The 23087-nt window shown below is 45.8% G+C and overlaps 1 protein-coding gene across 4 annotated transcripts in view; it reads left to right on the top strand.

Annotated features, from left to right (window-relative positions):
* Positions 1–23087, top strand: part of LOC141162497 (uncharacterized) — a 163025-nt gene that overhangs the window by 49061 nt on the left and 90877 nt on the right. For 3 of the 4 annotated variants that reach the window (XM_073648668.1, XM_073648669.1, XM_073648665.1), the window contains 3 exons: positions 11538–11639; positions 11755–12108; positions 12627–12938. In XM_073648668.1, the coding sequence (XP_073504769.1) occupies positions 11538–11639; positions 11755–12108; positions 12627–12938 (768 nt within the window). The remainder of the gene's footprint in view (positions 1–11537; positions 11640–11754; positions 12109–12626; positions 12939–23087) is intronic. The other variant, XM_073648667.1, reaches the window with a different exon arrangement.

Genomic DNA, 23087 nt, shown 5'->3' with positions numbered 1-23087 from the left:
AGCTAGTCTGTACGGAGACCTATAGATGTGGGGAAGGAATCCCTACAAGTACTAGGGACTGGGAGCAAAATGGACACCTCCTAACAGAAATAGTAGCAGAAAGACGAACAAACAATAAGTATAGAACACAGAGGTCCGAAGACCAAGCAAACTAACAGAGTTAGATACTGAGCACCGGCTAGCTAAAGAGTAGTAATACAATGAAGTCCAGCAAAGCCAGAAGGGCAGAGCAGGACTAAATAGGCCAACAAGGTCATGTGACCAGCAATAGAAAAAACCTAAGAGCAAGGTTCTAACATCATCAACCCCAACTACCATTACCCCGATTGCCATCGCACCATGGCAATCGGGAAGAGCCAGGCAAAGTGCTGTAATTGATGCATCTAATGAATGCACCAATTCTGAGGCAGCTGCGGGCTGGTATATTAAGGCTGGGAAGGGCCCAATAATCAGGGACCTTCCCAGACTGATAATATAAGCCCGCAGCTGTCTGCTTTACCTTGGCTGGTTGTCAAAAATAGGGGCGACTCCACGTCACTTAATAAATAATAAAAAATATTTATTTATTAAAACCAGGCTAAAAACACCTGCGTAAACGCTCTTACAATGCATATGCTTTTTTTTTTAAACTCCGCATGATGACCCTCTAAAAATCTGGAGCGAGGGCTGCATGATGATCCTTGATATGGTGGAGGATGTATGTAGCCATGAAAAGGACTTCTGTTTTAATGGTGCAGCAGTTTACAATTACTGCAATAGCAATTAAACACTGCCTGTATGCCTAGTCTAATCTATCCTCTCCCTACTAGATCAACTCTCCCTGAACTGCTTCCCGAGGAGAGTGTGGCGAGCATCGCACGTCACCGGGTCTTATATAGACCCGATGATGCAATGCGGCTGGCCAATCACAGTAATGCCAGCAACCAACATGGCTACAGCATTACTGTGTATGGCAAGCATTCCACGGATGTTTATTGGCTGTCTAACAGCCGTGAAATATGTGAGACAGGAACTCGAGCATGGCGCTCGAGCACCCACGATACTCGATCGAGTACTGAGTAGTGGCGAGCATGCTCGCTCATCACTAGTATATATATATATTTATTGATATATACTGGGCCTTGAAAAGTATTAATATCCCGTGAATTTTCTTCCTTACAAATTAGAAATCATCCACACAGGGGCGTACATAGGAATCATGGGGCCCCATAGCAGAAGCTTTAATTGGGCCCCCCCACAAAAAATAAATAAATATTTGTCTGTGTCACAGAAGAGCAGATCTCACAACTTTCCATCCTTTACACAATAATTTTCCTCCTGCTGAAGTCCTAGATTCCTCTTTCATTGCCCCATAAAGTGTGATTCCAACAAAAGTGCCCCCCAACACAGTATGATACCCCCATGGTGCATTCCTTCATATTAGCATCCACGTGCACAGTATAATGACCCTATTGTACCACACATCAACTTCCAAGGCAAAGTATGGTGACCCCAACACAGTATGATCACCCAGCTGTGACCCCACAGAGCCCTCCATACACTATAATGGGCCTGCATACAGTATAATGGCCCGCAGTAACCCTCCAAACAATATAATGGTCCCCACACAACCCTTCACACTGTATAATTGCTTTCATACAGTATAACGCCCCCCTCGCACAGTCCTCAAAATATTATAATGGCTCCACATAGCCTTCCATATAGTATAATGCACCACCGATAATCCTCCATATAGTATAATGCGCCCCCCATAATCCTCCATATAGTATAATGCGCCCCCCATAATCCTCCATATAGTATAATGAACTTTCCATGGTCCTCCATAGAATATAATGCACTCCCCATAGTCCTCCATACAATATATTACAAACCCCATAGGGTAAAATGCAGCCCCCATATAGTATAATGCACCCCACAGTCCTGCAGTATTATGGGCACCACGTACTCACTGATTTTAAAATACCGTATATTTTAAATAAGCCGAGGTCCCTAAGTTTACCACAAAAAACTGGGGAATCGTATTGACTTGAGTATAAGCCAAGGGTGGGAAATGCAGCAGCTACTGGTAAATTTCCCCACCCTAGTATGTATGTCACCCCTCATCCCCCAATCCTGGTATGTGTGGCCTCCTCAATCCTCCAATCCTGGTATGTGTGGCACCCCTCATTCCCCAATTCTGGTATGTGTGGCCTCCCTAATCCCGGTATGTGCGGCACCCCTCATCCCCCAATCCTGGTATGAGTGGCCTCCCCAATTCCCCAATCCTGGTATGTGTGGCCTCCCCAATCCCCTAATCCTGGTATGTGTGGCCTCCCCAATCCCACAATCCTGGTATGTGTGGCCTCCTCAATCCCCCAATCCTGGTATGTGTGGCACCCCTCATCCCCAAATCCTGGTATGTGTGGCCTCCCCAATCCTGGTATGTGTGGCACCCCTCATCCCCAAATCCTGGTATGTGTGGCCTCCCCAATCCTGGTTTGTGTGGTCTCCTCAATCCCCCAATCCTGGTATGTAAGGCCCCAGTCACTGCACACATAAAATAATAAACACTAATACTCACCTTCCTGCCTCACCTCTGCTGTGTCCTGTCTGCTGCAGCTCATATCGGCATCTGAGCAGCGCGCACTCTCAGATGCTGAGGTGGGCTGATGCTGCCGACATATTCACTCTTCTCCATGCCAGAACAATGGGCGTGGAGAAACGTGAATATGCATTCTCTTTAGTAGCGGGCACTGTCAGCAGGAGCCACAGCTCAGCGCTCCTCCATGCTCACTACTTGAGAATGACTATTCCCTCTTTTCCACGCCCATGGGAGTGGAGAAGAGGGAATATTCATGTCCCTTTAGCAGCGTACACATGCAGTAGCTGCAGCAGCAGCTACTGCATGTTCCCACTCCTCCACCGAAGCAACCCGCTCCTCCGTTGCCACCGCAACCTCCCTCCCCCCAATACTCAGCTATCCTCCTGGTTCCCATGCTGCTTTATGCCCTCCCGGCTCACGGGCCCCCCTCCGTTCACGGGCCCCATAGCAGTGGCGTGGCCTGCCGCCATTGGCGGTACGCCACTGCATCCACACCTGAATTCGTAAAATAATCTGTTATTTATTGATCATTCAGCATGGAGATAAAATGAAAGCCAACAAATTATTAGCATAACCATAATGTCTACCCTCATTTCATTCCATGGCAGTTATATAGGTAAAAATAAAGGCGTGTCATAATAATGATTCTAGTACAGGAAAATATAATTAACAGAAGACGAAATGCAGCTGTTATGTGAAGGTCAGATAATCTGTCTGTAACTTCTAATTATTGCATTTAACGAGTGAGCAAAGACACCAGCTAACTAGAAAGGAATTCAACAACAAACCCACAGATGTTCACTTAGAGAAAATAATTAGCTTATATAAGACTGAGTCTAATATATATGTATATGTATATATGTACCTTCTAAAAGTCTATTTTAATAATGATTATTAAAATAACCAAGAAATTTATTACAATTATTATAACATAAGCATTTTTGAAATGTTAAAGGAAATGATACAGGGTTTTCTAATTATTTTAAAAATATAAATTGTGATGTGCGTTTTTTATTCAGCCCCCTGAGTCAATACTTTGGACCACCTTTCTTTAGTTACTGCTGCAAGTCTTTTGGGGTCTGTTTCTACAAGATTTGCACATTTAGAAGCTGAAAGTTTTGCCAATTCTTCTTTGCACACTCGCTGTCGCTCAGTGAGATTGGATGGAGGCATCGGTGAACAGAAATTTTCACGTCTTGCCATAGATTCCCAATGGGATTTAGGTCTGAACTGTGACTGGTCCATTCACACTCATGAATATACTTTGATCTAACCAGTGTTTTCCAAATTCCAGTCCTCAGGGCCCCCAGCAGTTCATGTTTTCAGGATTTCCTTAGTATTGCACAGGTGATGAAATTATTATCAAGGCATCAGAAATTGCCACAGGCTCTCACGCCTGGGCAATAGTAAGGAGATCCTGAAAACATGATCTTTTAGGGGCCCTGCAGACTAAAGTTTGCGAAACACTGATCTAAACCATCCATTGTAGCTCTGGCAGGATGGTTAGGGTCGTTGTCCGACTGGAAGGTGACCCTATGCCCCAGTCTTAAGTGTTTTGCAGCCTCCAGCAGGTTTTCCTCCAGGATTGCGCTGTATTTAGCTTTATCCATCTTCCCATCACCTCTGACTAGCTTCCCTGTCCCTGCTGAAGAAAGGCCTCTTCACAGCATGATGCTGCCACCACTATTTATGACGGTGGGGATGATGTTTTCAGGGTGATGGGCAGGGTTAATTTTTCAGCTATGCAATTGTCCTGACGATTGGAGGCAGCAAAGTTGTGTTCCCTTGACAAAAAGGTAACAGCGGGTGTATGTGTGCAACCCTCCTGGCTGTGTATCCTTGATAATTGGTGGCAGTGGTGGGATCTGCGTGACCCCACCCTGGATGTGTATCCCTGACATAGGGGTATCAGACTACAGGGGGCTGAATACAAATGCACATCACAATTATCAGATTTATATTTTTTAAATAAGTAGAAAACGTTGTATTATTTCATTTACACTTCATAAATACTTAATACATAGTGTTGGCATCACATCACAGATAATCCCAATAAAATACATTTACGTTTGTGGATGTAACATGAACAAATTTAGAAAAGTTCACGGGGTATGAATGCTTTTTAAAGGCACTGTATATATATATATATATATATATATATATATATATATATATATGTGTGCATACATGTATGGATATAAATACATTTTGTCAGTTTTAATGTATATAAATCATATATCTAGCTAAGTATTCAGCTCATCCAGGTACCTGTCAGAGCTGGAGACTGGCTTCGACAGGTTAGCATCAGCAGCTTCTTCTTCAAGAGCCTTGCGCTCTAAAGGGTAGAGCAGACCCTATCTGATGATCTGCCCTGACATACAACCCTCCTGTTTCCTCCCCACCATCTGTAATAATTATAATGGATACCACAGGAGTCTTTTTGCGTGGAACAAAGATACAACAGAACACAACTTATAGGTGTCAAAGTGTATATTATAAACACACGGTGTTTTAAACAAGTGCAGACGAAAACACAAAGTCCATAAACACTCAGGGGAAAATGCAATTAGCTGAGCAGTTTGTAAAGCACTGTTCACACTAGAGGATGCTAGAAAACAAGGAAGTCTTTATCAAGTCCAAACAATGTACATTATATAATCCAGGGAGGCCTGGGTAGGAAGTCCCAGATAATGCATCACAGTCTCGTGCTCTAAATGTAATCAGCAAAGCAATCTGTAAAGCACAATTCACACTAGAGGATACTAGAAAACAAGGAAGTCCTTATCAAGTCCATGCAAGGAAGTCCATACAATATTTAGATAATCCAGGGAGGCCTGGGTAGGAAGTGCAGCACAGTCCCGTGCTCTGCAGCTATCTAAAGCAGGTGAGTCAGAGCAGAAACCAGCTTACTTGTTAGCAGAATGCAGGTGAAGACTGAGGCTCAGAGGTAGCAGCAGGAGCAGCCAGGAGAAGGAGGAATACTGGTAACAACTGAATGCAGCAGAGTCTCTGAGAGCAGGTAACAGAAGATCCAAACAAGTCTGCAGGGCAGAGCAGGAAACTAGGAAACCACCTGGAGCAGATCACAGGCAGAATACTCTAGCACTGATTAGAGGCTGGGTGGAGTTATAAAGCAGGAAGACAAGGGGCACATGAGATAAAAGACACCATCTTGAAAGAGGGCAAAAAGGGCCAAAATGTAATTAAAAATATTTGCAGTCCTGACATTACTCCCTCCTTAGAAGCGGCCTCAGGACGATCCTGGACCCGGTTTCTCAGGAAATCTCTGATGGAAACGAGAAATATTCTGTTGGGCATTGATGTTTTCCACAGGTTCCCAAGAGTCTTCTCCAGGGGGATACCCTTGCCATCTTATCAGATATTGGAGCCAATTCCTGCGAAACCTAGAATCAATAATCTCTTCCACCACAAATTGTTCCTGCCCATCAATCACCACAGGCTGTGGAGGTGGCACAACACGTCCCTGGAAGGTATTAGGAGATACAGACTTTAGTAAAGAAACATGGAAAACTGGGTGTACCTTCATAGTCCTAGGCAACTTCAGATGGCAGGCCACAGAGCTCACAATACCGTTGATCTTGAAAGGGCCGATGAATTTCTGTCCAAGTTTCTGTGAAGGAACATTCAACTTCAGATTTTTAGTGGATAACCACACGGAATCTCCTACCTTGAACATGGGTGCCGGTTTACGAAATCTATCAGCCGATTTCTTGTAACGTTCCTGAGCTGAGGTCAAAGATTCCTTCAGAACCTCCAGATTTTGCCTCATCGCAGTCAGCCTCTCCTCTACAGCTGGAACCGGAGCATTCATCGGAGACCTAGGTAAGATACTCGGATGGTAACCCAGATTGGCAAAGAAAGGTGTGAACTTAGTGGAAGCACTCTGAGAATTGTTATATGAGAATTCAGCTAATGGAAGTAACTCCAACCAATCATCTTGAAGATGGCTGACATAGCATCGTAGATATTGTTCCAAGGTCTGGTTGGTACGCTCGGTTTGACCGTTCGTCTGGGGGTGATAAGCGGAAGAAAGACAAACATTAATATTGAGTGCAGAGCAAAACTCCTTCCAGAATCTTGAGGTAAACTGCACTCCACGGTCAGAGATGATTTCATCCGGGACCCCATGCAGCCGAAAAACATTCTGTATAACCAAGTTCACTGTATCCTTAGCTGAGGGAAGACCGGGGAAAGGAACAAAATGAGCAGCTTTAGTCAGGCGATCCACTACCACCATGATCGTATTCATGCCACCTGATGTAGGCAGCTCCACATTGAAGTCCATTGAGATAGACCCCCATGGGCGGGACGGAACAGGTAATGGTTGAAGAAGACCCGTAGGTGACATACGAGGAGTCTTATAACGAGCACATACCTCGCAAGAGAGAACATAGTCCTTAGTATCCTTCAGGCAAGTCGGCCACCAGAAAAATCGGCTTAGGAACTCGTGTCTTCTGTACCCCCCTGTGACCAGCCACCTTGGAGTCATGGACCAACTTGAGGATCTGCAGACGAACGGCCTCAGGGACGTAGATATGTCGATCCCTGAACCACATGCCACCCTTAAGGACAAGATTAATATCAACAGGTGGATTGGCCAGAAATACATCACCATCATAGGCCTCCTTGAACTCCTTCCACAAGTCCTGATCATGGATAACTCCGATGAAGTTGGCAACAGATAGAATGGTCTTGGACGGGGCTCCAGGTACGGAATCCGCAGCATGGATTCGGGATAAAGCATCAGCCTTCCCATTACGAGAACCTGGACGGTACAAAATAACAAAATTAAATTGATTTAAAAATAGGTTCCAACGAGCCTCACGAGGAGAAAGACATCTAGCGGATCTGAGAAACTTCAAATTGCTATGGTCAGTCAGCACTACGATCTGTTGTGTGGCTCCTTGCAGATGATGCCTCCATTCTTTGAAAGCTACAATAATAGCTAGCAGTTCCTTGTCTCCCACATCGTAGTTTTTCTCAGCTGAAGTAAGTCTACGGGAAAAGAAAGCACAAGGGTGTAGCAGAGTCTTCTCTTCAGTTCTTTGGGAGAGAATGGCCCCTAAAGCATTATCAGAAGCGTCCACCTCCACAATGAAAGGAAGTGCTGGGTCTGGGTGGATCAACAGCGGTGCTGAGGTGAAACAAACCTTAAGTCGATCAAAAGCCTCTTGAGCCTGTGATGACCACTTAAAGGGCTTTTCCTTCTTTGTCAAGGAAGTAATGGGACGGACAATGTCAGAAAAATTTCTAATAAAACGTCTATAGAAATTTGCAAAACCAATAAAACGTTGGACCTCTTTAACGTTCCTGGGTACTGGCTAGTCAAGGATTGCCTGAATCTTACCAGATTCCATGTTCAGCCCCTGAGGAGAGATGACATAACCTAAAACTGTATCTCAGAACGATGGAACTCACACTTCTCCGGCTTAATATACAGATGGTTCTCTTTCAGACGTTTCAAAACAGTTTTGACATGTTCTTCATGTTCCTGTAGAGAGTCAGAAAAAATTAAAATATCGTCCAGATAAATCACCACAAACTGATCCAATAAATCTCTAAAAATGTCATTAGCCAGATGTTGGAAAGTCGCAGGGGCGTTACAAAGCCTGAAGGGCATCACCAGATATTCAAAGTGTCCATACCGGCATCTGATTGCTGTCTTCCATTCATCACCGGAACGAATACGCACCAAATTATAAGCCCCACGAAGATCTAGTTTAGAGAACACCTTGGCATGGCGGACTCTTTCCAATAATTCTGGAATCAAAGGCAAAGGATGACGATTCCGTATGGTTACCTTATTGAGTTCCCGATAGTCAATACAGGGTCTTAGGCTCCCATCCTTCTTTTTTACAAAAAATATAGGTGCCCCTGCTGGTGAGGAAGAAGGACGTATAAAGCCTTTGGCCAGATTTTCATCAATATACTCCTTCACGACTTGAAGCTCAGGTGCTGCCAAAGGATATACGTTGCTAAAAGGAATAGCCGCCCCAGGAAGCTGCTCAATGGGACAGTCATAATGCCTATGTGGAGGAAGCTGATCTGCTTTCTTCTTGTCACAGATGTCAGAGAATACTTTATACGCTGAAGGTAAAGTGAATACCTGTACAGTAGATTTTGTATCCGTGGACTCAGGGACAGCTTCAGTTATCGCTGGGTTGCTACTAGTCGGAAAAATAATCTCCTTGGTCTCCCAGTTGATAGTCGGGTTCTGAGAACGCAACCAAGGGATGCCTAAAATCACAGGGAAATGAGGAGAAGAAATTAACAAGAAAGAAAGTTGCTCCTGATGATTAGGCTCCAACAAAATCTTAAGAGGTACAGTCTCCTGATCCACAGGCCCGGAGATTAAAGGTGACCCATCCACTGTTTCCATGGTAATTGGAGAGGCTCTTCGCTGTATCTCAATACCATGTTTTTGGGCAAATGTAATGTCCATAAAGTTGCCCCTTGCACCAGAGTCAATCATAGCTGCACTGGAAATCCACTGCCCTGAACACAGGATCTTAATAGGGAGTGAACAGTGAGAGTTCTTTTCCTTCAACTCCTTGGGAAGTGTAGTCATAGAGAGAGAATGGAATACAGTATTTAATGGCAGGCTACATTCAGAGATGTCAGATTCATCATCAGTGTTATCATACTCTCCTACCGCTGCTAACACCTTGTTAGGCCACTTGGGACAGTTGATTAGAAAGTGGTCAGATTGGCCGCAGTAGAAACATATCCTCTCTCGCAGGCGGTGCTCCCGGCGCTCATTACTCTCACGCCTCTGCACAGAATCAATTTGCATGGGCTCTTCTTCTACCTCCCGAGATGTTTTACCTGCAGGCTCTTTGGGAGGAAGGGAAAAGTTAGACATACGATTGAATACAGCCAATTTCTCCTGCCTACGCTCAGTAAGGCATATGTCTATGCGTACACAATGCTGTATAAACATTTCTAGCTCTTGTGGTGACTCAAAGCGGGCCAATTCATCTTTTACAATGCTTGACAGACCTCTCTTAAACATAGGTAATTGTGCATAACTGTCCCAGTTGGTATCTACCACTAATCTCCTAAATTCAGTAGCATATTCAATAACAGAACGTTTACCCTAGCGTAAAGATAGTAAAGCAGACTCAGCAGTAGCACGACCGTTAGGGTCATCAAACATTAATGCCATAGCGGCTAAGAAATCATCCAAATTATTTAACCGTGGATCACGAGACTCGATCATCGGATTCGCCCAGGCGAGTGCTCGTGAGGTCAGCAGCATAATTACACACAATACCTTAGATCTATCAGTAAGGAAGCGGTCAGCATGTACATCAAAATATAGCATACACTGATTCACAAAGCCACGAAATTTGTCACGTTCACCATTAAATCTGAATGGAGGCAACTTAGGTGGGCTAGCTGGTGGCGGTATCCCAGAAGGTAAAGTCACTTGTGCCGCCATTTGAGTACTAATGTCCTGGAAAGCCCGTCCGTACTGGGAGTCCAAGCCCGCAAGTTTGTTTTCCTGGGCTGTCATTCGGGTATTTAAGTCCTGTAAAGTTTGTCCAAATGCTTGTTCATTACGTTCAATGCCTCCAAGTTTCTTTTGCAGACCTTCCACCTCCTTCTGAAGAGATCTAATTACGGAATACACCTGCTCTAATTTGCTTTCTGCAGACATTGTTCCAGCAGACTCCTTATTTTTTGGCTAGAGTATCTTGTAATAATTATAATGGATACCACAGGAGTCTTTTTGCGTGGAATAAAGATACAACAGAACACAACTTATAGGTGTCAAAGTGTATATTATAAACACACGGTGTTTCAAACAAGTGCAGACGAAAACACAAAGTCCATAAACACTCAGGGGAAAATGCAATTAGCAGAGCAGTTTGTAAAGCACTGTTCACACTAGAGGATGCTAGAAAACAAGGAAGTCTTTATCAAGTCCAAACAATATATATTATATAATCCAGGGAGGCCTGGGTAGGAAGTCCCAGATAATGCAGCACAGTCTCGTGCTCTAAATGTAATCAGCAAAGCAATCTGTAAAGCACAATTCACACTAGAGGATGCTAGAAAACAAGGAAGTCCTTATCAAGTCCATGCAAGGAAGTCCATACAATATTTAGATAATCCAGGGAGGCCTGGGTAGGAAGTGCAGCATAGTCCCGTGCTCTGCAGCTATCTAAAGCTGGTGAGTCAGAGCAGAAACCAGCTTACTTGTTAGCAGAATACAGGTGAAGACTGAGGCTCAGAGGTAGCAGCAGGAGCAGCCAGGAGAAGGAGGAATACTGGTAACAACTGAATGCAGCAGAGTCTCTGAGAGCAGGTAACAGAAGATCCAAACAAGTCTGCAGGGCAGAGCAGGAAACTAGGAAACCACCTGGAGCAGATCACAGGCAGAATACTCTAGCACTGATTAGAGGCTGGGGTGGAGTTATAAAGCAGGAAGACAAGGGGCACATGAGACAAAAGACACCATCTTGAAAGAAGGCAAAAAGGGCCAAAATGTAATTAAAAATATTTGCAGTCCTGACACCATCCCACACAAGCAGAAGTCTGGACCAAGGGGGTTGAAAGAAAAAAAATAAATAAAAAAAGTGATTTTTCTTAGCAGCAACTATCATTGCATAGGCAATCATGGTGTGATTGTCTCGGCCCACCAGATGATTCTCTTGTCCGCCGCTGAGCCCGTCCAATGCTGGTATAATCTATAGGAGCAGGTATTTTTATAATAAATCTGCTGCAAAAAAAAGTTCAAAAGTCCAAAAAGAGATACACAGCTAAAGTGATGTCTACAGCAGAAATTTCTTCTGGTGTCGTCCATTTCACTTTAAACCTCAAAAATGAAAAACATAAAGAATTGAGAACAGCCACGAATAAGGACTAGGCATTGGTCACTCTGTAGAAGTCTCTGCTCTCTATAGTTCTGTTGTTTCTTCTTTTTTAACAGACAGAAGCTCGGCCGGGATCATCGCTGCCTGTTCTATCTCTGTGGTTATACTGATAATTATCATCACTGGTGTTCTGTGGTGGAGACGAAAATCAAAGAACGGTACTGTAGTGACGCCAGTATGACGTTCTGTATAAAACAGATGTAAAACATCCCTGCAACTTTATGTTATTTCGCTATAAGTGTAAAGTTTTATAATTTTATACTCTTGTGACAGCACCATTCATAGTACGTGACATTGCGGGTCCGCCTAAGATGATTGATGGAGAGGAGGCTGCTCTGTACTGCACAGTGGATAACGCCCCCGAGGAACTGTGTGTGACTTGGCTGATGAGAAGAGATGGACAGGACCAGGAGATCCAGATGTCTCAGACGAGAGAACATTCAGAAGAAGAGGAGAGTTTAGTGGATACATCCTATGTGATCAGATCACAAGTGGTGCTGAGTCAGTATTTATCATCATTGAGCTTCATACCCCATATGGAGACACATAAAGATGTGACCTTCATCTGTAGAGGAGTCTCCGGTCAACATAAGGCCAAGAAGAAGTTTTACTGTAAGACTGTTTTTGGTGAGATATGACTTTTATATGACACATTTCATTATGTTATTCTCTTACTATTCCTGACATTGATTATAATTCTACATGGGTGTCGTGTGAAAAAAAAAATAGGAAAAGAGGGGAGAAAAGGAAAGTTATTAAACTCTACAAAACTACACAATAAAAGATGTGCAGACTGCCACCTGATAACTTAAGTCTGATAAAAAATTACATTTTACAATGAAACAGACATCATAAATATGTGAATGTTCTCCTGTTGCCTCATCTCTAATACATTCTGTAGTCAGGCTATTACTATAAGGCTACGTTCACGTGGCAGTATTTTGATCAGTATTTCACATCAGCATTTGTAAGCCAAAACTGGGAGTGGAACAATCCGAGGAAAAGTATAATAGAAAAATGTCACCACTTCTGCATTTATCACCCACTCCTGGTTTTTCCATATACTGATATGAAATACTGACCAAAATACTGCCTTGTGAACGTGTGGACTAACTATCAAATTTGGCTATTGCTTCAAATTTTAGGTAAGCCCAAGATGTCACAGCCAATAATGAGAAGTCTGTTTGTCTGTGGAGAGATGAAGTATTTGCTCAACTTGGGGAGATTTTATCCTAAAAGCATCAAGATTGTCTGGACGTGTGGAGAGAGAGGAACAGAAGAAGTCCTATCATCCATTGACTCCATATCAGAGAGTCCTGACCATAACTACAACATCTCCAGTGAGGTCGTTATTCCTGAGGCTCGTCACAAGGATCCAGGATTCAGAGTAAAAGTGACCTGGGATCATGAATCTATAGAGGAACCAGAATCCCAGGAGCTGTCTATAAGAGACTCAGGTGAGAGGAAAGCTATATGGGGATTATATAAGAATCCTGGAGTCGTCTATTAGAGACTCAGGTGAGAGGAGAGATATATGGGGTTATATAAGAATCCTGGAGCTGTCTATCAGAGACTCAGGTGAGAGGAGAGATTTATGGGGATTACATAAGAATCCTGGAGCTGTCTATCAGAGACTCAGGTGAGAGGAGAAATATATGGGGGTTATATAAGAATCCTGGAGCTGTCTATCAGAGACTCAGATGAGGGGAGAGATATATGGGGTATATATATAAATATATATATATATATTTATATATATATACAGGGTGGTCCAAAAGTAGGTGGACAGAAAGTGTAATAAGGTTATGAAGGGGGAGATTTATCAAACACTAAATTGCAGCCGCCTGTCTGGATCATCCTCCAATAAACCATGAATTAGACGTGGACGATCAGCTTTCCACCCAATAGATTTCAGGATTCGCATGATAGAAGCTCGTGAAATTCCCAATTCCAGAGAGGCTTTTCTGTGGACTTTTTTTGACTCTGAAGAAATGTTTCAGCAACAAGTTGTTTATTATCTTCTGTACAGACTGTTTTGAGTCGACCAGTATTGGAGCATTAAGGATTGAGCCAGTGGCATAGAATTTGTCACGAATGCGGTAAATGGTTTGTCTCTTTGGGGCTTGAGCACCAAATGTTCCAACCCAATTTGCTCTAACGGTTTCAGCATTTTGAGATTTCCAATACTCTGTTAAAATCCATTTTCTATGATCTGTATTTAAATTATTTGCCATTATGTGTTATCTGAATTATCTGAAAAGAAAACTGATTTGGGGGAGATCTATCTGTGAAAACTAGATCTGTGAAACTGGCTCAGTTGTCCTTAGCAACCAATCAGATTCCACCTTTCATTTTCCAAAGAGTCTGTGAGGAATGGAAAGTGGAATCTGATTGGTTGCTAAGGGCAACTGAGCCAGTTTCGCTTTACACCATGTTTGATAAATCTCCCCCTTCATAGCTTTATTACACTTTCTGTCCACCTACTTTTGGACCACCCTGTATATATACACACAGTATATACAGCTACCGCCGCCCTGGCAATGCTGCGGCAGCGTTTGCAACTTCCAGCTCACTGACTGGTGTGCGATGTCACCACGTGTTGGAACTCAACGTTACATATGTTGGCAAGGATTTGTGAGCAGCAGAGGCCAGTAGTTGAATACCAGCTACAACATGCCGTCGGTATTCTAGTCAACCTCCGCACATAAGAGCTGATGAGTGGGCTTGGATGTCTGATATCTGCGGTTCTCCAAAACTTTGAGGACTCGGCCAAGATGGTGAGTGGCAATGACGCCATAATCAGCAAATCAGTGTAACCATCCCACTTCTCTGTCTATTGAAATGTTCGCTGCTCACAATTATAGAGGAGGCTTTGCAGGTGGAGCAAGTTGAAATGGAGCAAGAAACTATACAGGGTGCTGCTACACAGCCCAGCCTCATCTCATCTTCTCAATGCAGATAGGTGATAATGAGGAGGAGGAGGAGGAACAGGAATTGGTTTCCTGCGCTACAGACAGTACTACCCATACCACCTTCATCCCGTCTCTTCAGTGAGAATGGCCTGAACACGAGGAGAAGGTAGAGGAGAATGATGAGTATGAGGAGGAAAAGATGGATAGTGTTACGATGTTAGTAGATACCCTGAAGTCCAATGGCGTGGGCCAAGGAAGAGACTGAGACAAGAGTAGTGTGAAGGTCTATTTTAAACGCAAGTGCAAAAGGGGTCACAGCAAACAGTTTATGAAGGTAAGTTCATTCCAAACAATACTTCTCAGAACATAATCTGTAAGGCACAGGCTTCCTTACTTTGTGGAATGTAAACGCTAACAATAGTCCAAGTTTACTTAGGTACAGTAATATGCAAGCAGAAATAAGGATAATAAGCAGGCGTAGGTATTCCTCAGTTGATTGTGGACTCACGTAGTAAGTAGAGAAGACAAACTGGAATATGGACCTTTATGCTGAGGAATGCAGGAGGTGTAGCGATGTCTTAGGCAGAGCTGGAGCCGGGTATTAAACACTGAGCAAAGATGGTGACTTTACCGGAAATGTAAAGATCCAGGAGAAGTCCTCTTCAGGAAGACAAAAGTTCTGAGATCCCAGAGAGAGTGAACAACAGCCAGCGGTTCCTTTCAGCAGAAGTCCCTTTAGCAGAGGATTCAGGCAGCAATCCTTTCAGCGGATGACTAGGAGTAAACACAAAGTCAGCAAGACTCTATTCAGAGGGCTAGCACAGGTGAGTAGCAAGCTACAGGCACATAATACTCAGGCAAGGCATGATTGCAACACATGCAGTTTAAGTAGATCCACAGGTAGGAATCACATGACCCCAGTGAGGCAGTGGAAGCCATCTTGGCTAAGGGAAAAACTACTGGCAAAGTAAAATTAAACCTGGCATCCTGACATTACTCCCTCCTCAGGGGTGGCCTCCGGACGTCCCCAAACCAGGCTTTTCAGGATATCTTTCATAAAATTGGGCTATCAGTCGAGAGGCGTTGAGGTTCTCCACAGGTTCCCAAGAGTTCTCCTCTGCTGAATAACCCTGCCATTTTATCAAATACTGAAGCCGGTTCCTGTGAATCCTGGAGTCCAGGATCTTTTCCACCACAAATTGTTCTTGCCCATCAACCACCACAGGATCAGGAGGAGGTGCTGTGCGTCCCTGAAAAGTATTCGATATCGTGGCCTTTAGTAATGATACATGGAAAACAGGGTGGATCCTCATGGTCCTCGGTAACTTTAGACGACATGCAACTGAACTCACGATACCACTGATCTTAAAAGGACCAATGAATTTTGGTCCCAATTTCTGTGAGGGAACATTTAACTTCATATTCTTGGTTGACAGCCAAACCGAGTGTCCTACCTTGAAAATAGGTGCTGGCTTCCGGAACTTATCAGCAGTCCTTTTATACCTCTCTTGTGCTGACGTCAATGTTTCCTTTAGGAGTTCTAGATGTTGTTTCAGGGCGGTTAACCTCTCTGCGACCGCTGGTACAGGAGCCTCAACTGGGAATCTAGATAGAATATGTGGATGATAACCAAGATTGGCAAAAAAGGGTGTTACCTTTGTGGATGCACTTTGGGAGTTGTTGTAGGAGAACTCTGCCAAGGGAAGCAGATCTACCCAATCATCCTGTAGATGGCCAACGTAGCATCGAAGATAAAGCTCTAGCGTCTGGTTAGTCCGCTCTGTTTGTCCATTCGTCTGGGGATGGAAGGCTGCGGATAAACAGACATTGATATTTAATGCAGAACAAAACCCCTTCCAGAATTTGGGAGTGAATTGTACCCCCCGGTCTGAGATAACTTCATCCGGAACCCAATGTAGCCTGAAAATATTTTGTATCACCAGATCTACCGTGTCCTTAGCCGATGGAAGGCCTGTGCATGGAATGAAATGGGCTGCCTTAGTTAGACGATCTACTACTAGAAAGTTCGCATTTTTTCTCTTGGAGGTGGGCAACTCCACAATGAAGTCCATTGAGATAGACCCCCAGGGACGAGACGGGATCGGTAGACGCTGTAACAATCCAGTTGGTCTTACAACGGGCACAGACTTCACAAGAACGGACATAATCCCTCACATCCTTCAGGCAATTAGGCCACCAGAAGAAACGGCTCAGAAATTCCTGTGTCTTTTGTACTCCTTTGTGGCCAGCAATCTTGGAGTCATGCACAAACTTCAGGATCTGCAGCCTCATGGCTTCAGGAATGTATAGTTGTAGATCTCGAGACCACATCCCATTTTTGAAGGTCAGATTTACGTCTTCAGTAGGCTGAGATAGAAACGAATCCGAACTGTAGGCCTCCATAATGTCTTTCCATAAATCCTGGTTCTGGATTACTCCAACAAAATTGGCATCGGACAGAATTGTCTTAGACGGGGCATCAGATATAGCATCTGTAGCGTACATTCGAGATAATGCGTCTGCTTTACCATTGCGGGAACCTGGACGGTAGGAGATGATGAAATTAAATTGGTTTAGGAATAAGCTCCATCGAGATTGACGTGGAGACAAACATCTAGCTGATCTGACAAACTCCAGGTTGCGGTGATCTGTGAGTACCGTTATTTGTTGGGCAGCTCCTTGAAGATGGTGCCTCCATTCTTTAAAGGCAGCGATAATCGCCAGTAACTCCTTATTCCCAATGTCATAATTAGAGATGAGCGTTGTTCTACTCGAACTGTTCGCCAATCTCAAATTCGAGCTGTTTTGGGCGGTGTTCGAGCCGTTCGGCGAACACGAACAATTTGAGAAAAATTCGGCTGTTCGAGGTTATGTTCGATAACTGTTCGTGCACCAAAATCATAACTGGATTTTTTCTCAGTAATGATGAAAATTAATGTTAATACGCAGTTTGAGTGTACAGCGGGGTGGGGGGAGGGGCAGGGGATGGATCTCTGCAGGAACAATGAAGATCTCCATTTTTTTTTCTCTTTCCCGCATTTACAGTGGGGAGGTGCAATCTGTCAGCCTATCAGCAGCGCACATGACGCGCCCCTGGGCCTGTGTCGCGCTGCGCTGCGCATGCGGGAGCTTACCCGGAGCCGGATCTGTTTAGGGTTGTAGTCTCGTGGCGGTGACCCGGTCCGTGCCCAGGGAGTCAAACTGGACGGCAGTCTGTTAGCGGTAGAAAATGGTTGATGACTACGCCACCCGTTGAATGCAGCCAGGGGGCTGCTGCTGCAGGGCAGACCGCTGAGGCCGGTGGAAGGATGGTGCAGCGTGATAGTATAACCCCCAACGGGAGGGGTATGGCCTCAGGGCAGCCGACGTGGATGATGGGGGTAGCAGGAACCACTCAGAGACGGTATGGTAGCGTTCAGGGTCTTTACTGGTAACAACGATAGACCCTCCCGGAGTACTTGCTAGCGAACGGGGCCTGGTCAGTCCTTGCGCAGATGGGATCTCCCCTGGCCAGGCGTAGTTGTAGGACTCCCAAGCTGACTGTACTCTTCTGGCTACCTTGCTAGAAGCTGATGTAAGTAGCCCACGTCCCTGAGTGTACCGTGTGGTGCTCACCCGTACGGCCGGTGACTCGGGGCCTTCTAATGGCTTCCGCTCCACGATGGCGGTGCTGGTCCCACGCGTGTGACCGGGCCTTCGGGCTTCTGGGCCAGGGGACCTGAAATCCCCTGCCTGACGGATTCTGCTGCTGGGTAGAAGTTAGTCCCCACAGCCTCGGACTCCGGGTCCGGTAAAGAATCTTCTTAGTCAGGGCGAGCTCTTTAGCTGCCAGCCCCTGACTCCTTGTGACTCTGCTGCTTCCTATGCTGCTCTTGTCTCTACTCTTCCTGGACTCCAGGCTCAGGCCCCAGGACAGGGCCTGCCTGTGGAGCAGAGCCCATAGAGCAGCTCTGCTCCCTGTCTTCTCCTCTCAGAACTCCCTACCCTGCCTCAGCCCCAGGTTTATATAGGGGAAGTCCTTCCCCTCCCAAGACTGAGCAGGAGGTGTGGCATGCACAGGATCCCTGACCAAAGGACCTCCCACCTGCTCTCAGACATAACATTACATTACTGTGGAAAACCAGACCCCTGGGGTGCCACATTCCCCCCTAGTGAAATTTAGTACTCCGGGACTAAACACATTTTTGTAACATAACAAAGTATAAACAATAACATTACAATAAGGAAACGCATAAAGCTGGTCACGGCGTGTCCGTAACCGGGTGCAGTCTTTGAAGAAAGCAAGGTGTCCATTTCACCAAAACAGGGAGACGTAACCAGGTAGGGGTCTGTCCTACCCCGAGTCCTTAACAGTCTTTTAGTCCATCCTGGGTTACGCTCCAACTATGTACAAGGATTCCCGGTAAATCCACCAAGGACTCCTATAAATAACTGTAAACACATAATATTTACAAGATATGGCCGCTCTCAGTCCTCGGCCAGTGGGGATAAGGATTGGCTGCTCACAGTCCTCAGCCTGTGGGGAGATGGGATGGCTGCTCACAGTCCTCAGCCTGGTTAAGGATAGGGGACACACGGGAACAGTTCACACTTGTCCCAACGGGGACCATATTTTAATTAGCAACACAAGTACCCCTACGGGTAACTATGTACAGTTCCCCTTTACCGTACTTCAGTAACGGCATCCTCCTGCTCCTTCTTGTGTGTAGGCTTCAGACCCGTCCGGGTCCTCTTGGCTTTCCTCGTATTGGTAGTACTGCAGCTCCTCCTTGGTTAACGTGGAGGGCGTACAGTCCTTTTGCACCTGGGGAGTTCAGGCCTTGCGACCAGGCGTGGAGAGGGTCGCCGTTGATGACGCCCGGGGTCAGAGGGTGCAACTTTGGGCCTGGGCGCGGGCTGGCGGTGGTAGTGCCCAGGGCTGGAGGGCTTGGCCGCAGGGCTTGTTGCGGGGGCTGGAGCAGGTCGGTGTCTGCAGCGCCCGAAATCGGCGGCTCCACCAGGGGGCCCGGGAGCAGGCTGACGCTGGCAGCGTCCGGGACAGGGAGACTCCTCTTACCTGCTCCCGCGACCGCTCCTGCGTCACGCGTCTTCTCCCGGCGCTGGTCGGGGCCGGCGACGACTGGGGCACTGCCGATGCTGGGCAGCTTAGTCTGCTGCCGGTCCGCCATCTTGCTGTCCGTTCCTGGTGTCCTCCTCCCCCCTAGTGGACCGTGGCCTACCTTCCGGAGATCCTCTTCCGTAGGCCGCGGCTCCGCAGTCAATCGTCGGGGTAGAGGACCTGGCGTCGCGCTCCTGTGACGTCGGCGTCTGCTGGGCTCCTTCCAGGACCTTACGCAACGTCCGGACGTGAGGCGGGGCTTCAGTTCTCGCGCGCTTTCGGAGTCCACGCCCATCTTCTTCCCGCGCGGCGTCTCCAAGATGGCGCCAGATGGCGGGAAAACTCCTCGGATGGCGGGAAGAAGGCCGAAGATGGCGCCGGATGGCGGGAAACTTCACCGATGGCGGGAAGAAGGTAGAAGATGGCGCCGGATGGCGGGAAACCTCCACGGATAGCGGGAATCTTCACCACTGGTAAGTTTGAACAGTCTTTGCTTTTCAGGCACGCAGTACCCGGTGGTTGCGGGCACGAAATCCTGCCGACTACGCCAAAGTTGACGCGCCCCTGGGCCTGTGTCGCGCTGCGCTGCGCATGCGGGAGCTTACCCGGAGCCGGATCTGTTTAGGGTTGTAGTCTCGTGGCGGTGACCCGGTCCGTGCCCAGGGAGTCAAACTGGACGGCAGTCTGTTAGCGGTAGAAAATGGTTGATGACTACGCCACCCGTTGAATGCAGCCAGGGGGCTGCTGCTGCAGGGCAGACCGCTGAGGCCGGTGGAAGGATGGTGCAGCGTGATAGTATAACCCCCAACGGGAGGGGTATGGCCTCAGGGCAGCCGACGTGGATGATGGGGGTAGCAGGAACCACTCAGAGACGGTATGGTAGCGTTCAGGGTCTTTACTGGTAACAACGATAGACCCTCCCGGAGTACTTGCTAGCGAACGGGGCCTGGTCAGTCCTTGCGCAGATGGGATCTCCCCTGGCCAGGCGTAGTTGTAGGACTCCCAAGCTGACTGTACTCTTCTGGCTACCTTGCTAGAAGCTGATGTAAGTAGCCCACGTCCCTGAGTGTACCGTGTGGTGCTCACCCGTACGGCCGGTGACTCGGGGCCTTCTAATGGCTTCCGCTCCACGATGGCGGTGCTGGTCCCACGCGTGTGACCGGGCCTTCGGGCTTCTGGGCCAGGGGACCTGAAATCCCCTGCCTGACGGATTCTGCTGCTGGGTAGAAGTTAGTCCCCACAGCCTCGGACTCCGGGTCCGGTAAAGAATCTTCTTAGTCAGGGCGAGCTCTTTAGCTGCCAGCCCCTGACTCCTTGTGACTCTGCTGCTTCCTATGCTGCTCTTGTCTCTACTCTTCCTGGACTCCAGGCTCAGGCCCCAGGACAGGGCCTGCCTGTGGAGCAGAGCCCATAGAGCAGCTCTGCTCCCTGTCTTCTCCTCTCAGAACTCCCTACCCTGCCTCAGCCCCAGGTTTATATAGGGGAAGTCCTTCCCCTCCCAAGACTGAGCAGGAGGTGTGGCATGCACAGGATCCCTGACCAAAGGACCTCCCACCTGCTCTCAGACATAACATTACATTACTGTGGAAAACCAGACCCCTGGGGTGCCACACACACACGGAGCGAAGTGCTTTTTTTCACACAAGCAAGGGCATGTGTCATTGGCAGTGTATGTCACATGTCCTTGCCTTATAAGACCAAGCCATTTTCCCCGTCGCCACCATTTTCTCACTGCTGCAGCTGCGTGTTAGACGGCACCGCTGTTGCTGTGTGCGCTATACCTTGTTAATTTCAAGCCAATTTTCGCACAAATATACAGATAGCTTGGGAGTAGGGAATAGTTGTGATTGCAGTCCTTTTAAGGACTAGGTTACAGCATTTCCTACGACTTTTATCAGGCAGGTCTGTGCTCTTAAATAGATAGGTTGTGGGAGTAAAGACTAATTGTAATTGGAGTCCTTTTCAGGACTAGGTTACATCAGTTCCTATCAGTTTTTGCCAGGCAGGTCTGTGCCAGTGCTGTGCAAGTTTTTTTCACAGCATTTGGCTGAATCTAGCAAAGCTAATCCTTTTTGGCCTATTGCAGAGTGTGTTAGTCAGTGGAGTAGCCTATCTGTGTTGCAAGATATACCACCTGTGTATAGAATACCAATTTTTTTACTGCACCTAGTGAAGTAAAATCTTTTGGGCATAGCATCATTCTATTAGTCCATCTATACTGACCTCCATCAGGTTGCAAACTGAATCTAATTTTTTTCTGCATCTAGCTCTGAAAAAATATTTGGCCTTCTAGCAGTGTGTGGGACTTGTTCTATTAGTCCACCTATACTGACCTCCATCAGGTTGCAAACTGAATATATTTTTTTCTGCATCTACCTCTGAAAAAATATTGGGCTTCTAGCTGTGTGTGGGACTTGTTGTATTAGTCCATCTATACTGACCTCCATCAGGTTGCAAACTGAATATATTTTTTTCTGCATCTACCTCTGAAAAAATATTGGGCTTCTAGCTGTGTGTGGGTCTTGTTCTATTAATCCATCTATACAGACCTCCATCAGGTTGCAAACTGAATATAATTTTTTTCTGCATCTAGCTCTAAAAAAATATTTGGCCTTCTAGTAGTGTGTGGGACTTTCTCTGTTAGTCCATCTATACTGACCTCCATCAGGTTACAAACTGAATATATTTTTTTCTGCATCTACCTCTGAAAAAATATTGGGCTTCTAGCTGTGTGTGGGACTTGTTGTATTAGTCCATCTATACTGACCTCCATCAGGTTGCAAACTGAATATAATTTTTTTCTGCATCTAGCTCTGAAAAAATATTTGGCCTTCTAGTAGTGTGTCGGACTTTCTCTATTACTCCATCTATACTGACCTCCATCAGGTTGCAAATTAAAAATAATTTTTATCTGCATCTACAGTACCTCTGAAAAAATATTTGGGCTTCTAGCTGTGTGTGGGACTTGTTGTATTAGTCCATCTATACTGACCTCCATCAGGTTGCAAACTGAATATATTTTTTTCTGCATCTACCTCTGAAAAAATATTGGGCTTCTAGCTGTGTGTGGGACTTGTTGTATTAGTCCATCTATACTGACCTCCATCAGGTTGCAAACTGAATATATTTTTTTCTGCATCTACCTCTGAAAAAATATTGGGCTTCTAGCTGTGTGTGGGTCTTGTTCTATTAATCCATCTATACAGACCTCCATCAGGTTGCAAACTGAATATATTTTTTTTCTGCATCTAGCTCTGAAAAAATATTTGGCCTTCTAGCAGTGTGTGGGACTTGTTCTATTAGTCCACCTATACTGACCTCCATCAGGTTGCAAATTCAAAATATTTTTTTGTATGCATCTAGCTCTGAAAAAATATTTGGCCTTCTAGCAGTGTGTGGGACTTGTTCTATTAGTCCATCTATACTGACCTCCATCAGGTTGCAAATTAAAAATAATTTTTATCTGCATCTACAGTACCTCTGAAAAAATATTTGGGCTTCTAGCTGTGTGTGGGACTTGTTGTATTAGTCCATCTATACTGACCTCCATCAGGTTGCAAACTGAATATATTTTTTTCTGCATCTACCTCTGAAAA

Source organism: Phyllobates terribilis, unplaced genomic scaffold (assembly GCF_046119375.1).
Source record: "Phyllobates terribilis strain yellow unplaced genomic scaffold, ASM4611937v1 Scaffold_9__5_contigs__length_417890890, whole genome shotgun sequence".
Classification (NCBI taxonomy): domain Eukaryota; kingdom Metazoa; phylum Chordata; class Amphibia; order Anura; family Dendrobatidae; genus Phyllobates; species Phyllobates terribilis.
Note: the sequence above shows the minus strand (reverse complement) of the source record. Positions and strands in the feature narration are given on the sequence as shown.